Source organism: Parasteatoda tepidariorum, chromosome 2 (genome assembly GCF_982258835.1).
Source record: "Parasteatoda tepidariorum strain Cologne lab strain chromosome 2, Ptep-v5.0, whole genome shotgun sequence".
Taxonomy (NCBI): Eukaryota; Metazoa; Arthropoda; class Arachnida; order Araneae; family Theridiidae; genus Parasteatoda; species Parasteatoda tepidariorum.
Genome location: NC_141756.1, coordinates 131,976,928 through 132,001,434, shown reverse-complemented (window position 1 = coordinate 132,001,434; position 24,507 = coordinate 131,976,928). Strand labels below are relative to the sequence as shown.

Below are 24,507 nucleotides of genomic sequence, written 5' to 3'. Positions count from 1 at the left end.
CGTAGCAGCAGACGGCCTCAGACTTAGCCAGATAGACAGAAACTATAGTTGACCTCTCTTCCTGACTGCTTTTAGATTTTTGAAAAATATTTTTGCGTCATTTACGAAACAATTTTTCACCGGTATCTAAATTTATTTTCATAAGCTCAAGCAAAATAAAAGTGAGTCTTAAAGGAAAAATTTTAAATCAGAGAAATGTAAAGTACTTATCCAAAATTATTAAATGTGTAATTTTATTGATTTAAACTTCTTACGAAAAAAACGAAGTTTTGAAAGTTACTAAGTGCTAGATTCTTCCCAATTATACACTTTATAACTTCATAATTTTATAACCATGGCTGAACAGCCCACCTAAATGCTGTGTTTACCACTACCAATGTTCAACTCCATTGCCTTTTAATTTAGAAACTAATCCAGAAGACAAGTTAACTCCTGGATTAAGCATTGGAAGAAATTTTCCTTCGTGGAAGACGTTTTGGTGGAACTAAGCTGCATTTGCGTTACATGAAGAACAAAACCGAGAGAACTTCCCACAATTAAAATGACGGCAAGGGGTCTCTAACCAAGATCCGTCTCCCACTGAGGATATTTTACGTCATCACTGTGGTCGGTGCGCAATTCGTATCGACCTTTCATCTATGGGATTCGAACTCGGTTCACCTCATTGGAAAGCAATTATTTATACACTTTGAAAAAAAATTGGCTTCTCAATGTTAAGTGATTTTCCTCTCCTCTCTGTTACCATGGTTTCAGCGAATCTTGATTTTTCTTCTTCTCTGCAAACTTTATTCCTGCTGTTTTTTAAAAACTATTGCCACGAGGAAAAAGCAAGATTTGCTGAAACTATTGGAATGAAGAAGGGGGAAATGTGTTATATGGGAAAAATCACGTTTTATTTTATTTATTTATTTTTTTAAAGTATTGTGCTATCAAATATTACTGAATCAGGAAAATTTTGTAAAGAATAGAAAGCTAAAATCCATAATGTTGAGAAATTTTTTTAAATTATGAAACATAATATGAATTAAGAGAAATTTTATTTTCACAGCCTTCCTCTCCGATTTTGGGTAAACTTCATCAAGAATCCCGATTTTGTTCTGGACATCCAAAAGACGCCTGTGGTCGATTCTTGCCTCTCCGTCATAGCACAAACCCTTATGGACGCCTGTTCCACATCTGAACATAGGCTAGGAAAGGTATTCATGTTACAAAAATATCTCATCACACAAATAACTCCCCTACACTCTCAATTTGCAAACTCTGGTTTTAACGGACATCCATTAAAAGAAAAATCCATTATCACATGGAGCGTTTTTAAAAAGTGCTTAAAGGTGCTTATTTCCGTTTTTAAAGGTGTTTTTTTTTATTATTGAACATTTTTAAAAAGTACTTAATTTTCCTCTTTGAAAATGAGATCTAATTTCTTTACCGTGTCGCCACGTATTAGGAAAAAGGTTGGTTTTCACATTGCTTTATTCAATTTTTTCCCAATTCATTCAAACGCAATGCTTTTCGGTGTTCCGTCGGTCCGTAGCGTATGAAAGCTCTTATCATTTTAAATGTTTGATGAAATTCTTGAGCGTCTGCATGTACGTTCCACTGAGCTGGATATGGTGAGATTCTTGCTCTCTCATGTGCTGCAATTTGCTAGATATTCTCAATTTCAGGCTTCATTTTGAACCTTCTGAAATTGAATCGAAAAATCTCTTTATGGTGGCTAATTTATTGAAGAAAAGAGTTCTTTGTCAGAAACTAGATATTTTATCATGATCATGTAAAGTCTTTGAAAATTATTTTGCATTTTGTTATAATGTATTAGTGAGTGCTTTGAAATATTTTTAAGTGCTTGAAAAGTACTTACAAAAATTTTTATTTTTTGTTGAAGGATTTGACTACGCATCCTGTATTAGAAATTATTGTTGATTTTATTTATATTTTTTTTCCATTTCTAAAGCTTTAGTTAATAGATTCTGAATTGAAATTATTGATGTAAAATGTTGTGTTTAAAACCAGGATTCACCCTCAAACAAGTTGTTATTTGCCAAAGACATCCCAACCTATAGAAAAATGGTGAATAGATTTTATCAGGATGTTGCTGCTATGCCTCCCGTTACAGATCAGGAGATGTGTGTGGCTATGCAAGCACTATCAATGGTAACACTTTTCTGTCTTTATCCCATCAACCAACAAATGTATTTTCATATAATAATTGATTTTATTTGATTATAAATAAAATAAGTAATTGATAAAAAGTAATAAATAAAAAAAGTAATTGATAATAAGTAATGAATAATATAAGTAATTGATAATAAAATAAGTAATTGATTATAAATAAAATAAAAAAGAGAAAATACAAACAAAGCCTAACACGTGCAAAAATAAAGAAATATAAAACTACTTCCAAATTTATATGTAAATAAACAAAATATAAAATGGAACATCTACTGTTTGTCTAAGATAGGTACTCTTCCCTCCACAAAGTCTGCGGCAGTCTGGTGCTATGGAAACAAGAAGAGGGCATTTTAGGGAGGGTAGCTTCGATGGAGAGGTCTCCTTTTCTCTCCAAAGAGGGACCCCACACCCCTACTTGAAATAATCGTTACCATAGTCACCTCCACAGCTCCAGACGAATGTCTGGAAGAGATCTTAGACAAACAGTATTCCTTCTGTGTCCTATTAAAAATAGCTCCTGTGGTGGCAAATCCCAAATTTTAATAGTTTTTTAGGGAAAAAAGAGAAGCCACGCTCCCATACGTAAAACTGGACTGAATTGTTTGCACAGTACCGATATACAATGATAACCGGGACAATACTTTAAAGACACAATTTTCTAATGAATGAAGTGAAAATTACTAATGAATTTCGAATACCAAGAATGAAGTATTTGAAGTTGCTTCTAGTTATGGATGACTTTAAAAAGTGTAAAATTTTTGCAGATAAATTTCTTTAACCATATAATCAAAACTCTTCTTTCAAGAATCTAAAACAAATGTGGTCATGAATTTGCCTGAACATAAAACAACTCAACTAGTCCAATCTTTTTTAGAACTAATTACTTTCTAAAGACTCATTGATTCATTGCAACAACATCCATGACTTGTCAGCCTTGGCCTTCTCAATAAAAATTTTCCACGTCACCCTTTTTCCTGCTAGCATTTTCCAGTTTTTAGGTCCAAAAGATCTTTTTGTTTCCCAAAGTGTGGTACGCGTATCCTCAGAGTTACGGGCGCAGTTTAGGGGGGGTACGCTGTCTTATGCGAAATATCTTGCAACAAACGAAAATTTCAAAACATTTTATTTAAAAACAAAGCTAACCATGAAAATTTAAGATTACATATTTTTCTGTTGGCTATTTTTTGCAGAGTTACCTGTTAATAATGAGTGGTGTCAACAGCTAATTGTGATTCAGCTTTTGTGCAATTTTTTGATAGTAAAAAATACATTAATTTTTTTATTAATGGTACACAGTGTTACGAAAAATTTGGAAAGGGTACACAAAAGTTTGGTAAACACTGTTCTAGGCCATCTATTCATCTCGAAATCTGCCTGCCTTGTTTTTGTGTGCCAACTGGTCTGGCATTAAAAACTCTTTTTGTGTCTTCATCCATTCTGATAACTTGGCCCATTTTATTCTTTGTCGTTCAGTGAATGTCTGGTGCATTATGTTAGTGATAAAGCTCTAAATTTGTACTTCTAATTAATTGCAACACCTTTGAGTGATCTTTTGCAATGCATAGGTCCATTTACCTTTGCCCCTTCTTCAACAAAATGTTGAGGTCAGCTGAAAAAGAATTTTTTGCTCCTACAAATGGTTTTCTTGAAAAGAGAAGTTCTCCAATTACACAGACTTTCAATATGGACTCTCTGGGGATGGATCTGAACGTGGGTGGATTACGCAGACTCTATTTTTAAAAAAAAAAAGATTTTGATTAAGGGATCTCAAACTGTTGAAATTCTAACTTAGTATATAAAAATCAAGATGTTAAAAAATAAAGGTTCTTTATTTGTTTTCAGTCTCACAACGGAGAATTTGATATCACCAGTGCCTTGCGAGAACTCTACGTCTACGCTTCAAAATACAATGATCAGGTAAACACTCTATCCTTCTTTTTGGGGGAATGTATAATTCCAAAATTCTTGTCAAGAATCGATACTGTATTTTTATTTATAAAATGATAATTTTAAATTGTATAGTATGTTTATATATGCATAGAAATGTGTAATGAATTGTTACACATTGTTTGAAAATAGTATGAGCATCTCAAAGTTAGACGATGTTCCCTCTCTCTCCACACTTTTCCCCTTGCCGTAACCATGGTTTTGAGGAATCTTACCCCCCCCCCCAACGCCTGAATTGTCCTACTTCTTGCCAAAATGTGGGGTAAAAGCAACATTTGTATTTATTTCAGTTTTATCAGAAATTGAAATTTCCTTCTGACAGGCATGAGAGCTGAAAAGACGAGATAGAATCAAAAGTACATTTATGAGGGAGAAAACTTTTATTTTCGTTCTCGACAAAGCATATATGCTTGAATTTTTTAACATTTTTATTTTTTTTTAACTTTTGCATACAGTGTATGTTTCAACTTAAGGTGGCAAATTTTGTTATTCTTCAAAATGCATGACTAAAATCGTGGAGACCTAAACATGTTCAAGAAAACAATAGGGTACTATCCCCAGATAGCAAAATAAGGTTTATTTTCACTCAGCAAAAACTTTTTAATGCAAACCTGAAAAGGTTTGTTACGCGGTTTACGTGTAAACCTTCTAATCTTAAAACGAGATCTGTGACAATCTGCTCTATTCTACGCACATTACCCTCATTCAAAACCTTGGAAAACAACCTTCTATATAAAAACCTTAAATCGAGGTTGTCGGAGGGTTTTCAAGCGTGAAAAAAACTCCTGGTATAAAGATTGTCTTAAAGTGAAAGTAATCTTAAATCTAGGTCATTATAAGGTTTCTTTTTGCAACGTCTTGTATGCTCCACCTTGTCTTGAAATTTTAATGGTCATTTGATCCGATCGTTAGTGTGACGTCAACTAAAACGTCATAATGGACCAAAGTGACAATACTTTTTAAAAAAGCTTTAAAAACCTTTTAGAATGAAAGGTTTGAAACTGTAATATTTTGTCTTGATTTGAAAAAAGGTTTTTAGTACAAACATTTTCGTAAAAATAAAAAGAAAATTTCTACACAAGGTTGCCGTAAGGTAACATGCTTTTTGGAGTGTATGGATAAAACAAAACAACGTGAAATAAAGGCACAGAAATCTTTAAAGAAGAACCTTTATCAGTCCACCACTGAGGGAGGCTCTTTTTTATAGAATCGAATCTCTAGAATGTTATTCCCTTTATTTTAATCGTGTTTTTTTTTTAAACCAATTGTTCTTTGTTCAATAGGTACTCGAAGCACTGTACACAGATCCTTATTGTGCGAAGATACATCTGGCAGAAAAGCTGGAGACAGTAGCTTGCACACTGGAAGGCGAAGAGACCTCCGTCTGTTGAACAAAACGCTGCTGGTTCAGCTTTAAAAGTCCATTTATTCCTGGTGCGTGAGACCCCCAAACATTCCAATTTGAAGGTGTCTTCCAGGAGAATTGTCCTATAAAAAAAAAGAGAAAAAGAACCTCCTGGGTCAAAACACTGCATCATCACTCAAGAAGATCCTCAAAGACTCGTGCGGTGCTGTGACTACACTCATGTGTCTCCATTTGTTTTTATATAGTCATAGGGTCACACAGAGAGAGAGAGAGTGCTAAAGAAAAAAAGCTGGACAGTGAGAATATAAGACGCCCGGCATTGTGTTCCTGGATGTGTAGTTTTTAATCCTTCTTCATTGTTGTTATGTATATATATATATAAAAAAACAGATATAGTCATTATTGTATATATAATAATAATATGGCTTTTGTGTTCCACGGCTGCATTCTTCCCATAGAGATTTTCGCTACAAATCAGGGGCAGATTTTTTTTAGTGGACGCATCACAAAACTTTTGAGAGTATCATTTTCCGACGTCGTTTTTTGTGTGGCAAAAATGAAAAATTATTTTGGAAAAAGACAGGAACTACTTTTTATCCAATGAGAGCTTTAGAACTCCAGTAAATCTTTTTGCTAAAAAAAAAAACTAAATCTTCTGTCGTCGAAGTAGAGAGCTTCTGTCACCAAATCGAGTGTGCCCTGCAGTGGAAATTATAAAAGAGTTGGCGATGAACATTTTTAGGTACTTTTTCGATAGCCAAAATGCGCACAGAGTGTAAAGAATAGCAACTTCACAGTATTCTCCATGAAGTCCAAGCATACCCATAAATTTCTTTTTTCCTTTTTTTGAAAACAAAACACCTTGTTGAGTGTTTATTTATTATTAGCTGAATATCCGTTCTTCGTACAGTGTGAAAAAAAAAGAATCCAGCAAATTAGTGTTGAACGACACTTAAAAAATCATGCAAGACAAATTCCAACACAAATAATAAAGCTAAAATAATTCCAGTTTTTTAATTTATTATTTGTGCCCTTCTCGGTGCCTTTACGTTAATAGATTAAACAAAGCGCGTACTTTGTCGCTATCAGAATGAAGATTAACTGTATTCAGTATCACCTGTCATAATACTGTTAATACTTTATTTTAATGTATATACAGATACTTAATATTTATTTCTATGAAGCATTTTATTGTTACTATCTTTTCAAAATGCAGCTAGCTATGTGAGAAGTTCATTTGTGCAGCTATGTGAAGAGTTCAGATTGAAATTTTATTGTAATTTTTGCGATTATTTTTTAACTTCATTATTTTAATTTAGATTCATTTTAATGTTTCTTCAATACTTTGCGGATCATTAAATCCATAGACATTCAACTTGTTAAACGAATAAAATATGTATCTATGCACAAAGATTCTGCAAATGGTACACTTCAAAATTTTAACAAACTATTTACTTAATAAAAATAGGGTGTATTTAATAAACTACTAGTTAACAAAAAGCATAAATTCCTATCAAGTTCTCGAGTTTAATCCTTTATTTTTCCATGTTTTTTTTATCTCCAATTTGTAAGAGATATTGCTTGGATTTTTAATTAATGAAACAAGTTATTAAATTTGACTCTTTGCAAACGCTAGGCTAATTGGACAAGTTTGAATCCAATGAACCTGATAGGCTTATGACAATGCGCCAACGTTCATCACAGAATATATCATATTACCCTGATTCATAATGAGATTATCATTGCAGTAAGCCAACGCAGATTCCAAGCTGATTGTAATAAGCCTTTTAAAGCTGAAAAAAAATTTCCAATTCGCTGCCGTTTAGATAAATGGCGACTTTTGCAAAGAATCGGATTTTCTAATGAACCAGTGACCATACATAATGAAGTTTGAAGCTGCTTTAGTGAATGGTGTCACGTGATTCAGTATCAAAAGATTGTTACATTTAATATTCATTACAAAAACACCAGAAGCTGCTTTTTACGATTGCAAAAATACAAATGCGTGTGTGGCAAATGTTCAGTTTTTAACGAAGGATCAGGCAAATGAATGTTACCTGTGCGCTATGAACGAAAAAGTACCGATTTTTAAAAGCAAAATGACGTGTGCATCACGTGCATCGAGCTTGATCTGAAATGTATTACATGCCGGACCCTGATCGTCCAATTCACCCTACTTGTTGAGGTTTCAGATATATATACATATTGTCTTAGAGAACAAGACTTTTGTATCAATGTTTTAGTGATTTTTGTTTTACATGGGCTCGGAATAACAACGTTATTTATGAGACGTTTACCCTTATCCATATTGTAAAAAAAATTTACAAAGAAATATATTTAGAGAATATTGGATTGTATTTATTATATATGTAAAAAAAAAAAATTATTTAACAAACATTTAAAAGTTATGAAGTTACTTTTCGAACGCAGTTTTTAGCAACTTTTTGTTCAGATTCACCTTTGCTTTGAGTCAATAAAAATTGCCTAAAATTGAGAAAGACGAAGTTATGTTACTTTTATAGCTATCTCTATAAACATTAATCAGTATAACACGTTTAATATTTTTATAAGAATTTATTTTTTCAATTTTTCTTTTATGGTCGAATAATTTTTTTTATTCTTCAATAATTTTTTTTATTCTTCAAAACTGCTTTTTTTATTTTATCCTATTTAATATTTTTGAGCACTAATACTTTTTTATTTTTTAACACTGCTATATGTTTTTCTTTTCTTTTTAGTTTTTAACACTGTTATGTAATTTTTAATGAGCTTAATAGTTTTGTTAACACTGCATAATAAATTTTTTAGTATTTCTTAAATGCAAAATAAAAAATTAAAAAAAAACTACAAAAAGTTGCTAAACAATTGTGAACGGAAATAAATGAATACAAATATATGTTGATGTCCAAAAGCAAAAATGATTGTGCTCCAGAGAAAATCCAGATTTCTGGATTTTTTGCTAATCGCGATTCGAAAGTTTCCGGAAATCCAAGGTCCAGAAGTTTCAAGAAATCATCGATTACATTTATGTATAAGAATTCCTGTATATTTTATTTAAAAATATTAGAACTAGAATTTAAACTTGGCATTTCGTTCATTTGTTAATATTTTTTCTGGTAGAATAATAAAAAGGATTAGAGATAAAAAGTAAACTGATACATAATTATTTATTTAAATTATGCAGCATATGATTTATTTAGAATTTCATGTTTAGGAAATATCAATGACATAAAATTTATAAAGACATTAATTTTTTGAAATGTGTCATTAATGATTTTACTCAAGAAATCTTCAGGATTTTTGAGTTCGGTCTTACAATTACCCCTGCTAAAGGATTCGGATAAGAAGGATTTACGGAGAAATGAAAAAAGAGTTTCGAAACTAAATTTGTCAGGACAAGCATGAATTTATGAATCAAAATATATTTTAATCGTGTTTTAACCGAGTATTTATTGCTTGTGGATTGTTGACATTCACTTTTCCCGGTTAACGAACATTTTAAAATTATGTTTATGCTATATCCAAATGTGTATCAGTATACAGGAATGTTTTGTAAGCGACATTCTTTAGTTTCAAAAATATAAGTTTCCCTATTTATCTGAAGAAAAGTGTACATTTGAAACTTAGTATGAACTAATTAATTTTTGTATAATATTTTACAAAATCAGGCAGATAATGAAGAAATTTTAAACGTTAGCGAAGTCTAATGCTAACAACAGGAGCCTTACAGACCATGATATTAATAAACGTAATTCTTTCAAAATTTCGTGACAGTCAATAATACTATTCGATTTTTTTAAGGATAATTTTTAGTTAACACATAACAAACAAATTTTATTCAAGCTGTGGATGTTTTCAACTACAATGATTGATTTTCCTATCCATTGCAAAACTGATTGTATTTAACTATGTATATTAACAACAATGTTGTATTTATTGACATTCTATAAAAGCAGCATTACAAAATATAGGTTACCAAGCAGTGCAATGAAATGTGCTTAATCACTCGCTTTTTTAAATTTATCCAAAATAAGTTACCTTGAGCAAAATTTGAATAGTTTTGTAATTTCTGCCGAACAATTCATTCGACCATTTTAATTGGACTGCGTTACTCCTGTCCAAACCACTTAGATTGCCGTGAGCTAAAATTAACTTTTTGGATTTCAAAGAACAATTTAGTCAATAAAGTTAGTTTATTTTACTACTTTATTGCATTTTTGCAAATTATTTTTCGTGTTGTTATTTTAACTTTTTTCACACATGTCTATTGTTTTAGTAAAACATTTGCTGCTTTTATTGAATTGTGACTGAAACCGTGAAAATAATTTTATTTGTCATCTTCGTAGTGATTTGTACTTGGAGTTCTTAACTTTTAAGGCCCTATTCATACCTTTATCAAGTATCTGAAGGGCATGGAACAGATTTGTTCCAAACATCCCTATCCATTGCATAGATTACACAGTTCAATTTTCGAACCTTAGTTAAACATAGAAAGTGAGATTAAAAAATACTAGGTTCATACTTCTAGTTTTTTTACGATTTGCCTTCTAAAGTAGGCTTTTGCCAGCTAAAATCAAAATCATGGCTTATTTGTCTCCGATGACAAGTAAGCTGAAATCTTATTGCCTAGAATTGAGCAAGAATTTAAAGAGCTATTATGAAAACTGTTATGTCATTTAGTCAACAAAAAAAAAACATTGTTCTTAATATTTTTCTCCCCGTATCCGTAGTGTGTATTAAAATTCCGCTTTGGAATGGAATTTGAAGATAGTGGTTTCACTAAGATACCATGTTTGTCTAAAAATGTTTTTTTTTTTTTCTTCCTGATATCTGGAGCTTAAGTCCAGTACGGATAGATAAGAATTTTATGAAAGGGGTTTTTTTTCCGATGCCACCTATATCGAAAAATATTATTATTCAATTCCTACTATGAGTTCACTCTCTCCCTCTATCTTGTTCAAATTTTCAATCGTTCATGAAATTCTTTTTATTTATTCACTCAAATTCAAATACAGTTTTTTTTTCTTTCAAATATTAATTCATTCAGTAAATAGGGATGAGCGAAATGGAATTTTCTGATGAGTTAGTCATTATTTTGAATTTTACTGTAAGCAATTCAGTTTTTCACCTATTTTAAAAGTAACGTCAGTGATAATTTGTAACTTATACTTCTATTGGAACAACAAAAAAATAGTTTATTGCGCACATTAATTATTTTATATTCGCTGTGTCAGATAAATTCAATGCAGAACATGACGTGTGGTCCACGTCACCCAATTTATACTTTTTAGAGTTGTCTGATACACCACGCGCCTTTTCTTTTTTTCAATGCATTTCAAATAAATTTTTTTAATCTTATAGTGGATGATACTTAATGTTAATACAGTTTTTTTCAAATTTTAGTTTTATATGGGAGAAAATTTTTTAATTATTTATTAAAAAGTAACTAAAATAAATTTTTTATTTGTTTGCCTAGGTAGGATCTGACTTTAATTATTTTTTTTTTTTTTTAAATTACTCGTTTGGTCAAAAAACATAAAAAGATTAAGAACTTATGGTACAAATATTTTTGTTTTTCTCAATGTGCAAAGAGTTCCGAGCCCTAAATTTCAAAAAAATTGTGCAGCTGAAGAAAGAATAACTTAAGTGATGACTGCCTCCTTTTTATCATCGAAAGCCCCCCCCCCAACCACCACCAGTTCAGTGTGCATGTACCACCAATCCACCTTTTGCTAAAAAAAAGAAAAAGAAGAGAGATTTCAAAAAAAGAAAAACCCGTGCCATCTTTTACCCCCCTTCCTCCCCATGTGTCATACACAATGCCTGTGATACACTCTTGTCATAAACACATAGACTATCTCACATTTTTGGGAAGAAAAAAAACAGTTCTCTGAGCTTCGTCTCCTTCGTGGACCATGGTCTCCAGGATACCGTGGTCTCTAAGTTCACGTGCCAGTCCGTGCTTCATAAAAATGGATTCTTTATTTTTGGCTGTGATATCTTCTTCTTCTTCCCTTCTCCCCTTGTACGGAACCAGAAGGACGGCGCTGTCTACCCCCTAACTTTTTGTTGGTCACTATTTCCTCTCGACTATCTTGACCCCCACCCCCTTGCATGGGGGAAAGGTCCAGCAGAGGAATGTGTTCGCGCAAGTATTTTTTTATACCAGAGACGAAACTTGTAACCATTGTATTGAAAATGAAGTAAAAATGATATAACACTTTATTCTGTGTGATTTTTTGTTTACATTTAGGGTAACATTTTAACAACTAAATACTCAGTTCAGATAATAAAGGTTTTTAACACGTTGAATTCCATGGGGGTCACCGGTGACCGGCACTGAGTTTGTTCGTAACGCCACGGGGATCACCGGTGACCGGCGAAGTCAAGATTATTAGAAACACGTAATTCGAGTAAATTTTTAAGGCTCTTAGTTTTTTTATATTATTGTCGTTACTAAAATGGTTTGTAGAAATTAATGCAATATGAAATACACACAAAAATAGTTTTATTTATGTACACCGAAATACCAACTTGCTCTGGACAGCGAATAAATATTTTCAAGTGGTAGTTTATCAATTGAGATTTTTGGTTTAATAAATTTAATTTAGATTTTTATCCACCACTATTTCTAAACAATTCGTGGGCTTATATAATTCACCACTTTTTTCAGATATGTCATGCTTTTAAAAAACTAGCAAAATTTGTCCAATATTTGCAAATTTAGTTTGCAGTTATTTACCGTTTGGCCAGACGGGCAAGCCATATAAATTCAACGTGTTAATATCGCCTGTCATATTGACTATCTACGAGGGGCACCCAAAAATCTTTATTTCCGGCTGAACAAAATATACCTTGATGGTAGAACATGTTAACGAAATGGGCGGAATGTCGATTTGGCTCAAGGGCCTTCCAATGCGATGAACCGGGATCGAGTCCCACCGACCACGAAATATCTTCTGTGATTAGAATCCGTTAGTCTCCATGCAAATGCAGGGCATCAGTCCCCTTGTCTTCTGGATTGAGTTCTACGTAGTTGAACATCAGTAGTTATAAACCCAAAAATTGGGTTCAACGACGGTTACATAAAAAAAAAAAAAATTTTTTTTTGAAAAATCTTATAGTCACTATGGGAAGTTAAGTGCCCGGTATACATTTAGCCGAACACTGAAGTTTCTCCTAATCGGTCTTCAGATAATTTTAAAATTCTCTGTTTATAACTACAAATAAACTCAATGAGAAATCATCAAATGAACGCAAAAGAACATTGCTTCTTGACCCCACGGGAACTCTTACTGTTTCCCTCATTTATGTAAAGAAAGCCTTTTCTTTGTTATGCTTCCATCAACATTTGAAAATTAATCAAGTTTGAGGGAAGCATTCTTCCCTCTGCCTTATAAAAGGTTAAAGGGAGCCGGGATAACCTGGTTGGTAGGACAGGAGGTCGCGTGTTCGATCCCCGCCGGCCAAAGACTCCCCGTGTAGTGAATGGTGATTGATGCACGTTAAATCTGTCGAGTCGCAAAGTCCTCCATGTTCACATAACAAGTCAATGACTCTGCGGGTACTGATCCTGGAGTTCCCTTGTCTTCTAGATTGGTTCAAAGTTACAAGGCTACGGAGTTGAACATTATAGTCGTTAAGCCAAAATTGGGTCGGCTGTTCAACAACGGTAATAAAATAGAAGGCAATAATAAGCGATAAAAAAAAAATTTGTTTTCATAATTTTAAAAATTCGTCATTTTTATAAAAAAATATGAGTGATCAAAATGCGAAAACTTATTCGTTATTTATATTTATTACCAAAGCAACACCTTAGAAGACAGCGTGTTCTCGTCGCCAAAAGTAAATAATAAGATTTCAGCATTTTCACGTGATTATTAGATTCTTACTCAAACTTTTTTATGTTTCTAAAATCCAAAGTTTGAAATTAATTATAATTAAAAAAAAAGTTCTTTAACAAGAAATTAGAGCCCTACGGTTTGAGCTTCCCAAAAAAGGTCTCAGTGATGCCTTGCAAAATATCCTCAGCTAGGTATCATGGGTCCACTTGGCTAAACAAGGGATAGTTCGCCAGAAGTTGGCTCCTCGGATGCATTTCAGCGCGTGAATAAGAGGAGAAACCGCGCAAGAAATGCTCGCCAAACACTTTTTCAATCACTCTTGGCTTTATCATCCGCTATTATACCTTTCGTTACTCTAGCTAATTTATATTTAAAAACTGCTGCTTTCTCAGCAACTCAAGAGTGAGAAATTTATGAATGTTAAAAACACACGATTGCGAAATAAATATGTTAGTCATACAAATAGCAACCTTGATGTTCACATCCTTCTTCCAAAAATAGTATCGTCGAATACCATGTGATGAATCAACTCCTGATAAAGTTCTATCTTCCTCCACGAAGTTTAGTTTCCCCTGTCTTCTGGGTTGGATTCAAAATGACTTGGCTACGGAGTTAAACATTAGTAGTCATAAACCCAAATTTGGGTCGGCCTGTCAAACGACAGTTATAAAATATTAAATAAAAAGGTCGCCGATATATTTGCTTTGAAGAATATTTCATGTGAACTGTCAACAAAAAAAAAAATTATATCAATTTTGAGCGTGTACTAAATTACGTCAAAATTGAAATTAATTACCTTCGAGAAAATCGTGCTACTGGTTTAAATAATCTGAAAAAAAAGAGAAGGATTTTCATCTCAGTTAAAATAAGCGGACAACCCTTTTAACAGTTTCTTGTTCTTTACTTGATTTAATAAGCCTGAATATAGTTTACAGAACTACTTGAAAAAGAACATTTTAACTCCAGAAAGCAAATTTTGCAATTCTATCACTTTTAAATTTATCTAAATGCAGCATTATAACATCTGAATAATTTAATATTAAAAACCTGGAGAAAATATTTTTAGTTTGAGGTGTATATATGATACCGTGAAGTAACCGAAAACTGGTACCAGGATAGCCAGATTGGTTCATGTCCAACAGGTCGTGGGTTCGATCCCCGCCGGAGGAAGACTCCCTGTGTGGTAAATGGTGACTGATGCACGTAAAGTCTGTCGAGTCGCGAGTTTTTTTTATATAGTTTCATGCATTTTTTTTTCTATTATTACAGTATTCAACAATATATGATGTCTTATGATGAGCGTAAGGTTAATTCATGATTGTAATATCCCCCCCCCTTTTTTTTCATTTCTAATTTAAATTTATTGTATTACTTTTCTTTGTCACCTGGACAGGATTTTCCTCTTGACGACGAATGTATATTCTTTGTATTTATGTGTTTGTTTTTGCTCCCAATAAAGTTATATTAGTTTGTAATTAAAAAAAAATTAAAGAGCTTTGGCTTAGTCCTGGCATGTTAAATTGTAGATAAGGCGATATTGATAAAGCTTGGGAGGCTGATTCATTTGCATCGATTTATGCTTTTTCTTCATTTTATATTTAAGTATTTGTCGTTTTCAGGTTATGATTTTTTTTTTTTTTTTTCAAGACTGTTTTCAAAATCGCGCCAAACGTATATTCGGATTTCACCAAAATTTCGGTATCAGTTAGAACTGAAGTTAATTTTCATTGGCAAATATCCAAAAAGAAAAGACCTTTTAGCATACCCTCCAACTTATGAGGATTTTGAAAATAATTCTTTCTAGTGGTAGCGAACCAAAGTAGAAATTTTTAAAGCAAATGGATTTCTCATAAAACTTTTATCAGAACTTAAGAATCTAGCCATATGGCCTGCACTTTTATAAGTAATAGTGGACAAGTTACGCTAAAATAAATTTTTTTAAAATATTAAGACATTAATTTTGCTACCGTCTGAAAAGAAGATTTCTGAAACTACGGAAATTCCGTAGCAGTTGGAGGGTATGTTTTAGTATAAAATTGTCTTATATTTATAATAAACGTTTCGTTTATTAAAACAGCAGTTCTTCAGAAATCGCTTTGAGTTTGCTACTAAAGTTCTAATGCTATTAAAGCTTCTGAAATTGATTAAGAAATTAAAAGATGATCTGAAATAAATAAATGACCCATTATGCATGATCCAAAACGTGTAGTAACGTTTTATTTCAATATTTCACCCACAATTAAAACGAAATCATTAGCGATCTTCGCAAAAGGGTATTAAAGATTCCAGAAAAGTTTTTTAAAATCTTTTAAGTTGCTTTTTAAGAATGTACCGTGAATGACAGAAATCAATTGAATGTCAACAGTCGCTTTGGTCAAACCGGATATATCCGGTGTGATATCTATTCGTTGATATTATGTTTATTGGATATTTTAATGTCTGATGAGGATTAATTTTGAGAAATATTAGTTTTTACATGCACCTTTATTAAATGCATACTGGGCAATGACATTGAATCTTAAAAAAATTTCTGTAGGGCATACCAGGCAGTGGCACTGAAACTTAAAAAATTTATGTAGGGCATACCGGGCAGTGGCACTGAAACTTAAAAAAATTTATGCAGGGCATACCGGGCAGTGGCACTGAAACTTAAAAAATTTATGTAGGGCATACCGGGCAGTGGCACTGAAACTTAAAAAAATTTATGTAGGCAAAAGTTTATTACTTTAATTAGGAAATGAATCTCGCTTTCGACATTTCGCAAGAATGAGATAATTTCAATGATTTTCCATTTCATTTTATTTTATAACAGCCGTTGAACAGCCGACCCAATTTTGGACTTGCGGCAACTAATGTTCAACACCGTTGCGTTGTCATTTTAAAACCAATTCAGAAGACAAGAAAACTCCTGGATCAAGTATTGGGTGGGGGGGGGGGTGGAAGACTTTTTGAGCCAACTTACCCACATTTGCGTAACAGGGAGAGGACGATAACTTTCCACAGTTAGCTTGACGGCAAGGGAGTCTAACCTATTATCCGTCAGCCACTGAGGATATTTCACGTCAGTGCGAGCCGGGTGCGGAATTCGAATCAACCAGCCATTGCTGGGATTCGAACCCGGTTCACCTGATTCTAAGGCGAAAGCCCTATCCTCTAAGCCACCACGGCTATGACGACTACATTGCGATTGACAAATTCTATTTTGATATGTTGCTTGGTAATAATCCCCCGAATAGCTTTTTTTTTAAAAAAAAGTTGCCGGACTTAAAACTATTTTTCATGATAGCTAGACTTAAAACTATTTTTCATTCTAGCCATTTGGGTTTTTCGTGTTTCTCTTCCCTCTGTAACACAATAGTTTAAATACATGAGAAATTTTGGGAAAAGAGAGTTATAGAGAAAAGTCTCTTGATATTAATGCAGGTTGGTTCTAAATTTATTAATCAAAATAATTACCTCAGAAATATATCTTCGAGTATTCAAGTTCTAGTATTTTTTATGCGAATTTCATCCAGTGTAGCAAATTCTGAATAAGTTGAATTTCTGTTATAATTACCACGGGAACCATCGTTGCGAGAAAATAATAAATTCTCCTGCAAGACGCATAAACATTTTCCTCGCAGATAAAAAAAGAAAAGAAAAGAGAGTATCACCAAAAGAAAAAAATATATGCGTCAAAATGCTGAATTGCCGATCTTTTTATCAAAGGGGCTGGGGTGGAAGGTCACGGGGACCTCATTTTCACTATTCAGCATACTTATTATTTATATTTATCAATTTTATGTTCACACTTTTATGTACTTATGTTTTAGGAACACAAATGAAATTATTACACTTTTTTAAAATAGCAGTATTTTTTAAAAAATAGTTATAAAAGAGCCTTGGTGATTCAGGGGCGCCTTCCAATGAGGTGAAGCGGAGTTCGAATCCCAACGATGGCTGGTCGACGCGAATGCCGCTCCCAACCGACCACAGTGCTGACGCAAAATATCCTCAGTGGAGTCCCCTTGTCGTGAGATTTTCCCCTCCATTTAACGCAAATGCTGGCTAGTTCCATCAAAAAGTCCTCCACTAAGGCAAATACCAGAAGTTCCCTTGTCTTCTGAATTGAGTTCAAAATGACAAGAACATATCGGTTAAATGCATACTTGACATTAGAGAAAAACATTGATGAAGGGGGCAAATGTATTAACTAGATGTATTTCACTGGTGGAATTCATTCACTGGTGGAATTCAATAATCGGTCGCTACAAAATATACTGCAATTAATGAGTTTCTTCAGATCCCTCAAAAGGAGAATAAAGTCTTCAGAATTAGGGACCACAAGTTTGATGCAGACATAACATAATCGAGGTTAAATAAAGTGATAAAAAATAATTTCTTTGGTGACTTCCATGACATACTTCCAAAAGAAATAGTGAAACTACTTATGATGCACTTTTTAAATAATTAGCGGCAACTACTTTTAGTTATTTGATGGGTCAGTGAAAGGAGTTGAATATAAAGAGACATATTTCCGAGAACAAAATGGCATTTCTGTCAAGAATTGTTTCAGCATGAATAAATATTTCTATATCATGTTCAACCGCTTTTCTTACCTTCTTTTTTATTTCATTCATAAAAATTCTCAAGGAACAGAATTAAAAAGTTTTAAGTTAAAAATTTTTTTTTTTTTATGTGTAAAAAACGTTTTATTAACCATTAGTTTACCATACCGAGTTATCTCTGGCAAATAAGTCTTTGTGGGATAGTTTTTTAAAACAAGTGATTCTTTCAAGTGATACACATTTTACTCTTTTTTTCTACGCAACCATCGTATATACCAGTGTTTCCCAAACTTTTGCATACCCTCTCTAAATGTTTCGTAGCCCTCATAAAAAAATGAATGTATTTTTTTGCTGTAAAAAAAATTGCGCAAACGTTAAAAATCACAACTGGCTGTTGACACCACACATTATTAACTGTTAATTTTGATGAAAATAGCCAATAGAAAAATACGCAATTGTAAATTTTCATGGCTAGCTTTGTTTTTAAATAAAAAATTTTGAAATTTTCGTTTGTTGCAACATATTTCGCATAAGAACTAGTACCCACGCTAAACTGTTCCCGCACCCCTGGGGGTACCACACTTTGGGAAACACATACAATCGCATAAAACACGCGCTGTCCCACAATCCAACACCAAAACTTCCAAACGAAACTTTGCAAACTTCTAACCACAGCAAATTATTATTAGTATTTAGGTCGCTTAAAACAAAACAGACAAACAAATTCTCCGACTTTTCTCGGGATTATCGGGGGTAAATATAAGCCAATATTTTTTATTCAAAACGATTTTGAACGTAAACAAAGTTCGGTCCTTTAAAGTAGTCACAACTAAAGTAGTTATAGCCACATTTTTAAAGCTGTAGTGTAATAAAATGTATTTAACTACAAAAATAATCTAGTACCCAGGAACTCTGTTCAGACATTCCTAAGCATTTTATTAAAAAAATTATTTTGAGTTGTTTCTCTTTTTAAAATGGAGCAGCCATTTTTTCCCAACTCATGACATAATAACATTTGTTTTGGTTTTACCTACAAATTATATCAGCATAGCAAAAAAAATTATATTAAAATAGTGGAGATTTAATGACTCTCAGTTCGTTTATCAAAACAAACAGAAACGCATAGGGAAAAACGACTGTTGTCATTCCTAAAACAAAAATTAATTTATTCGAAAAGATATAAAACGTTCCATTTACATCCATGTTTTATTATCTTATTACAATGTCATCTACAATAGCTCATTTATAAATGGGTGTTTTTCTATATAGAGGGAATGTGTTATTCTTAAGAAAAGGAAGTGAAAAAGTTGAATAGATGGCTACCTTTCTACAGAAGCAGATTCGAGTAAGTGTTCATTACTCCGCCAAAAGATTTTGCACACTTTATAAACCTTCTTTAGCTCTACCCTAATTTTGAGATCCACTCACTGCTAAATATATAAGTTACATTTCTACAATATACGCAAACGACAAAAAATTCAAAACTGTGATTTTTTATACATTTGGCATTTATGTGTAATAAGCTACTTATTATAAAAAATATATGCCTATATATATATATATATATATATATATATATATATATATATATATATATATATATATATATATATATATATATATATATATATATATATATATATATATATATATATATATATATATATATATATATATTATATTATATTATATTATATTATATTATATTATATTATATTATATTATATTATATTATATTATATTACATGACATTACATTACATTACATTATATTACATTATATTATATTATATTATATTATATTATATTATATTATATTATATTATATTATATTATATTATATTATATTATATTACATGACATTACATTACATTACATTATATTACATTATATTATATTATATTATATTATATTATATTATATTATATTATATGCACACTTATGTTCATAAATGAAAAATAATTCAGAATCACACGGAAATTGAACGTGTGACAGTTTCGTTAGCATCCATTCCTATATAACATTTCTTGGTTTCAGGAATTTTCGTTTCTTCCTCTTTCATTTTCAGAAAACAATGATTTAACTAAAAAAAAAGTTATTTATAAATTTAAAAAAAGTTTTTGCAGAATATTTAATAGTATCGTTTTCTTCTCTTTTTTCTATTCTTCTCTTCTTTCTTCTAAGCCTCTTCCTTCTCTTCTATTTCTTCTCTTCTTTCTATTAAGAAACTTTCACTCTTAGTCTTTGATAATGCCAATAGATGTCGCTACCAGTCATATTTAAGCCAGCCAGTCTAGAAAAGAGTTTTTCTCGGAACATATTAAAGAGAATAAAACGCAACACAAAACTGACTAAACATCATTTTAAACATTGAAATACAATGCATTAATGAATGTTCTTTAAAAAAAAAAGGATATTTCATTCCTCTCATATTCGAAAATATGAAACAAGAAAAGAATCTTTTACGATAAAAAAAATAATAATCCTTGTTTTCAATCTGCCAGGTACTTTTGTGCATGACCATAGCCTTAATTCCAATTTGTGACTCCAATAAAATTAAGAGTCACCACTCTTTGTTCGTGAGTTTTCCGTTTTAACAACAACAGAAAATTTCAGACATGGAGGAAGCAAGCTTAGCTCTGGTAAGACTATCTTTACAAGGATATATATAGTCGGACCTCTATTTAACGAATTTCCATTTTGCGAATTTCTCTATTTTGAGATTTTTTTCAAGGAACCAAGAACATTTTGGAAAATTTCATCGTAATATAACTTTCAAATAGCGAAGTGAATTTTCTATTGAACGAGCTTTTCTTTGATATCTACTTTCCCTATTTCTTAAAATATTTCAGAACAATTCAAACTTGTTAAAGCATTTTATGGGTGAAATGACCCTAAATTAATTTTCGAAGCCACTTAACTTTTAGAGAAAGCAGTAAAAACCCTTTCCCTTTTTGTTTGTATTTCAAACGAAAAACTCGGAACGAAAATTTTATCAATAGCAATTAAACTTAAAAAAGCATGTGATAATGTATGTTTATTATTACTTTTATAATAAATGCAATATATGTGGCATGATAGTATATTACTGGATAACGAGTTTTGCTCTATTCTTGCTTTCCATGCAGATTTCTTTTATGAATAAATAGTAGATACTAAATTACAAGATAAAAGTGTATCAATTGCTATTTTAATTACGTCTAGTGTTTATGAATTTAAAGCCTGTTTAGTATTTAAGTATTTAAAAAGGTGATTTTCTACTAAACGAATTTTCCATATAACGAACTTATTAGGATTTAGCGACTTTGTTAAATAGAGGCCTGACTGTGTGCGTGTGTATATATATATATATATATATATATATATATATATATATATAGTAAATTGCGATTAAAAAATTTTTTGCCAATTTTTTCCCGATCACTACTTTTTTCGTTGAAAATATCCCCATGAGGATTTTATTATTATTTTTGTTAAAAAACAAATTGTTATGAAAAATATTTTTAAAAATTATTTCTTTCTTTAAATATTTCATGATTTTAGTAGGATATTTAAGAAATGCTTCAACATAAACATTTTACTCGTTTATGATTTTTTAAATAGTTAAAAATGACAAATATCCCAATTTTTCCCTCTTATTTTGATTTATTTTTTCAATTCCTACTATTAGTTCATACTATTATCTTGTTCATATGTTCAATCTTTCATAAATTACTTTTTACTCATTGTACTCAAGTTCAGATTTTTGAAATCTGTAGTGGATGACATTTGATGTTAATGCAGTTTTTTTAAACATTAATTCATTAATTAAATTTAATTTTACATGGGAGAAAAATTTTTAATTATTTAATAAAAAGTAACTAAAACAAAATTTTTCTTTGATGACCTATGAAGGAATTGACTTTTAAAAATATTATTATTTTTTTGTTGAAACTTTTAAAAAAAAGTTAAAATAAATAAAAGGATAAAAAGAAAAAATAGTTTTGAGGTCGAACCATCCAGCAGCGTCTGTATCACAACGGGTTAGGATTTTTACTTAAACTTTTCTAATATTAACTTTAATCATTATCTGAAGACTAGCTAAATTTGATAGCAAATTATGCTGGTTTAAGAAAATTGTGGTTGTGGAATTAGCCATCTATCTGGACTATTTTTAAAATTTGCGATTACGATATTTTATTCTCTTATATCTAGGAATAAAGAGGTACGCAATGTTTCTTTATATATTTTATACATTATATATATGTAATAATATTTTTAAATATTTATTAAATTGTCTTATGAAATGTTCATAATAATGCAAAAATGTGTAATATTGCAAATATATATTTAAGAATTATATAATGTAAATTATGGTTTAAGAAGTAAAACAAAGAATCGTTTTCCAGTGAGCGAGGGAAAAGAGCATTTCAGAGTTCTCTTCACTTGTGGGTTAACACGGAAGTCTCTCGCAGAATCGTGCCAAAACTTGTCCTAAACACTTGAAATATTTGTACCTCGTTATATAGTCACCGCCACGGATCCAGACTAGGGGAGCTTTTACTTTAGACAAACTATAATTTTCGTTTCCACCCTTCCAGCAAAAATCTTTTAAACACTACAGCACTAGTCATTAATATTTATTTTATTATCACTATTTGATACGCTTACTTCGATGTTTTATATAGTTTAATTAATTACTAAAATAAATAAAAATGTTTTAGTTTCTATGCTTATGCATATTCATATGAATAATATGATTCGATGTTTTTACTTATTTTTAAATAAAATATTTTTAGTGTTCTATTCAAGATTCGTAGTTTTGAATTTCCCCATTGAGGAACGAAGTAATATTTTAAAAATTTATATAGGCTTTGCTAACATTTTTTAAATTATTATTTTTAAACTTCATTTTTTTTTTTTTTTTTTTAGTTGAGACTTTTTGACTCTAAAATGGCCATTTTTCTAAAGGTCTTGGGGGTTCACTAAACCTGCCCCCTCCCTCTAAATTAACTTTTTTTTTTTAATACTACGCAGGATTTTAATTTGAATTTTATACCGTTTCCAAAACATTTGTTTATATTCAGAATTGTTTTCTAATTTTCATTTATTAACGCCTGTTTTTGACTGAGATAAACATATGCCAAAATGTTTTTTTTTGTTTTTTTTTTCTTTCTTAGAAAAACCTTCATCAGTGCAACAGGTTGTACTGATGAAGGTTGCCCTTTGAGCATCTGAAACAGTTGTCTGCATAAATATTTTTGTGCTCCTAAACGTTGTTTACCTTAGTTTGTATTTTAGCACAAAGGTCGGCCACTTGTGTATTTACAACAACTAATGTTCAACGACATAGCCTTGTAATTTTGAACCCAATCCAGAAGACAAGGGAACTCCAGGATCAAGTATTGGGAGAAATTTCTCCTTCGTGGAGGAGTTTTTCCATTCATAGAGAGGAAGACCACGAGAACTTCCACGGTTAACCTGACGGTAAGGGGACTCTAACCCATGATTCGTCTACCACTAACGATATTTCACGTCAGCACTGTGGTCGGTGTAAGCAGGGTGCGGAATTCGTATCAACCAGCCATCGCTGGAACCCGGTTTACCTCATTGGAACACTCTATCCCCTGAGCCATCACGGCTCTTGTCATTGGTATTGTTTATTTATACCTCGACCCGCCCTATTCAGGGCACACGAGAGTAGAACAAACATTCTACAGACAAAACATACATAAAACACAAAAAATTACATTAGCAGCAAGTATAAATGGCATATAAAGAATAAATTAAAATATGAAAATATTTACACTATAAAATACAAAGGCATAGTGAAATGCCTTAAACAAAAGCATAGAAAATAATTTTAACGTAACTTTAAACTAAAGCACAGAAGTTAAAATGCATTTTAACTCTAAAATTAAGTATAATAGAATGAATATCATTAATTGAAGCAAAATATTAGAATCACAAAGAAATTCAAGATACAAAAGGTTCAAAAGTCATGGATAACTTAAGAGTTTGACTAAAACAAATATTGTAAGATGGGTTGATAGAGTTTGTTGACACGGAGTGATAGTTAGGTTACATTGTTAGTTGAATTTGGTGGATTTAACATGTCCTCAAGTGTAGTTTTGATGATTTCTTTAATAATTCTTCTGCAGGTAAAGTTTGAGAATAGCTGATGTTCTGCTTTGTCCTGGAATTCCGTGCCACGCTGTGCATGAAATTTTGGCAGTGGCAAATCAAGTGTATTATATCTTGTTGAGAGTCACAATATGAACAAATTGAGGATTTTCTAAAAAATCTTGATTGATGGGTGCCAAATACTCCGTGGCTGGTTATGGTCATTGGTATAATTGAAATCAGTGGCCGGAAGTAGTCCCACTTTTTCCGTAGTGTAGTGCGCTACTTTTGAAAAGATGTGAGATACAAAGAAGTTAGTAGTGATTCCTGACAACTACTTTTAGCGCTAGACAAAATTCAAAAAAGTGTTCGAATCTGATTGGTGCAAATCCTCCACTGGCCTGTCAACGAGATGAGAATGCCTCAGTGGTCGAGCGTCAATAAGATCTATATCTGATGCTCGAAAAAATCAGTGCGGTCGAATTGTTCCTGAGAAATCAAATATCTGACATTTTTAAAATTCGATTTCA

General features: G+C 31.7%; 2 protein-coding genes across 14 annotated transcripts in view; both read left to right on the top strand.

Annotated features, from left to right (window-relative positions):
- Positions 1-7,835, top strand: part of LOC107443911 (plexin-B) — a 251,761-nt gene extending 243,926 nt beyond the window's left edge. For all 9 annotated transcript variants that reach the window (XM_087158423.1, XM_071182958.2, XM_043047550.3 and 6 more), the window contains 4 exons: positions 1,049-1,196; positions 2,014-2,154; positions 4,015-4,089; positions 5,403-7,835. In XM_087158423.1, the coding sequence (XP_087014549.1) occupies positions 1,049-1,196; positions 2,014-2,154; positions 4,015-4,089; positions 5,403-5,510 (472 nt within the window). In that variant the 3' untranslated portion in view covers positions 5,511-7,835. The remainder of the gene's footprint in view (positions 1-1,048; positions 1,197-2,013; positions 2,155-4,014; positions 4,090-5,402) is intronic.
- An 11,239-nt stretch (positions 7,836-19,074) lies between these two features.
- Positions 19,075-24,507, top strand: part of LOC107443913 (syntaxin-1A) — a 38,448-nt gene continuing 33,015 nt past the window's right edge. Inside the window, exon 1 of one of the 5 annotated variants that reach the window (XM_087158420.1) lies at positions 19,075-19,221. In XM_087158420.1, the coding sequence (XP_087014546.1) occupies positions 19,192-19,221 (30 nt within the window). In that variant the 5' untranslated portion in view covers positions 19,075-19,191. Of the gene's footprint in view, positions 19,222-20,220; positions 20,518-24,507 lie in introns of those variants that run through there. The other 4 variants (XM_071182954.2, XM_087158421.1, XM_087158422.1 and 1 more) reach the window with 4 other exon arrangements.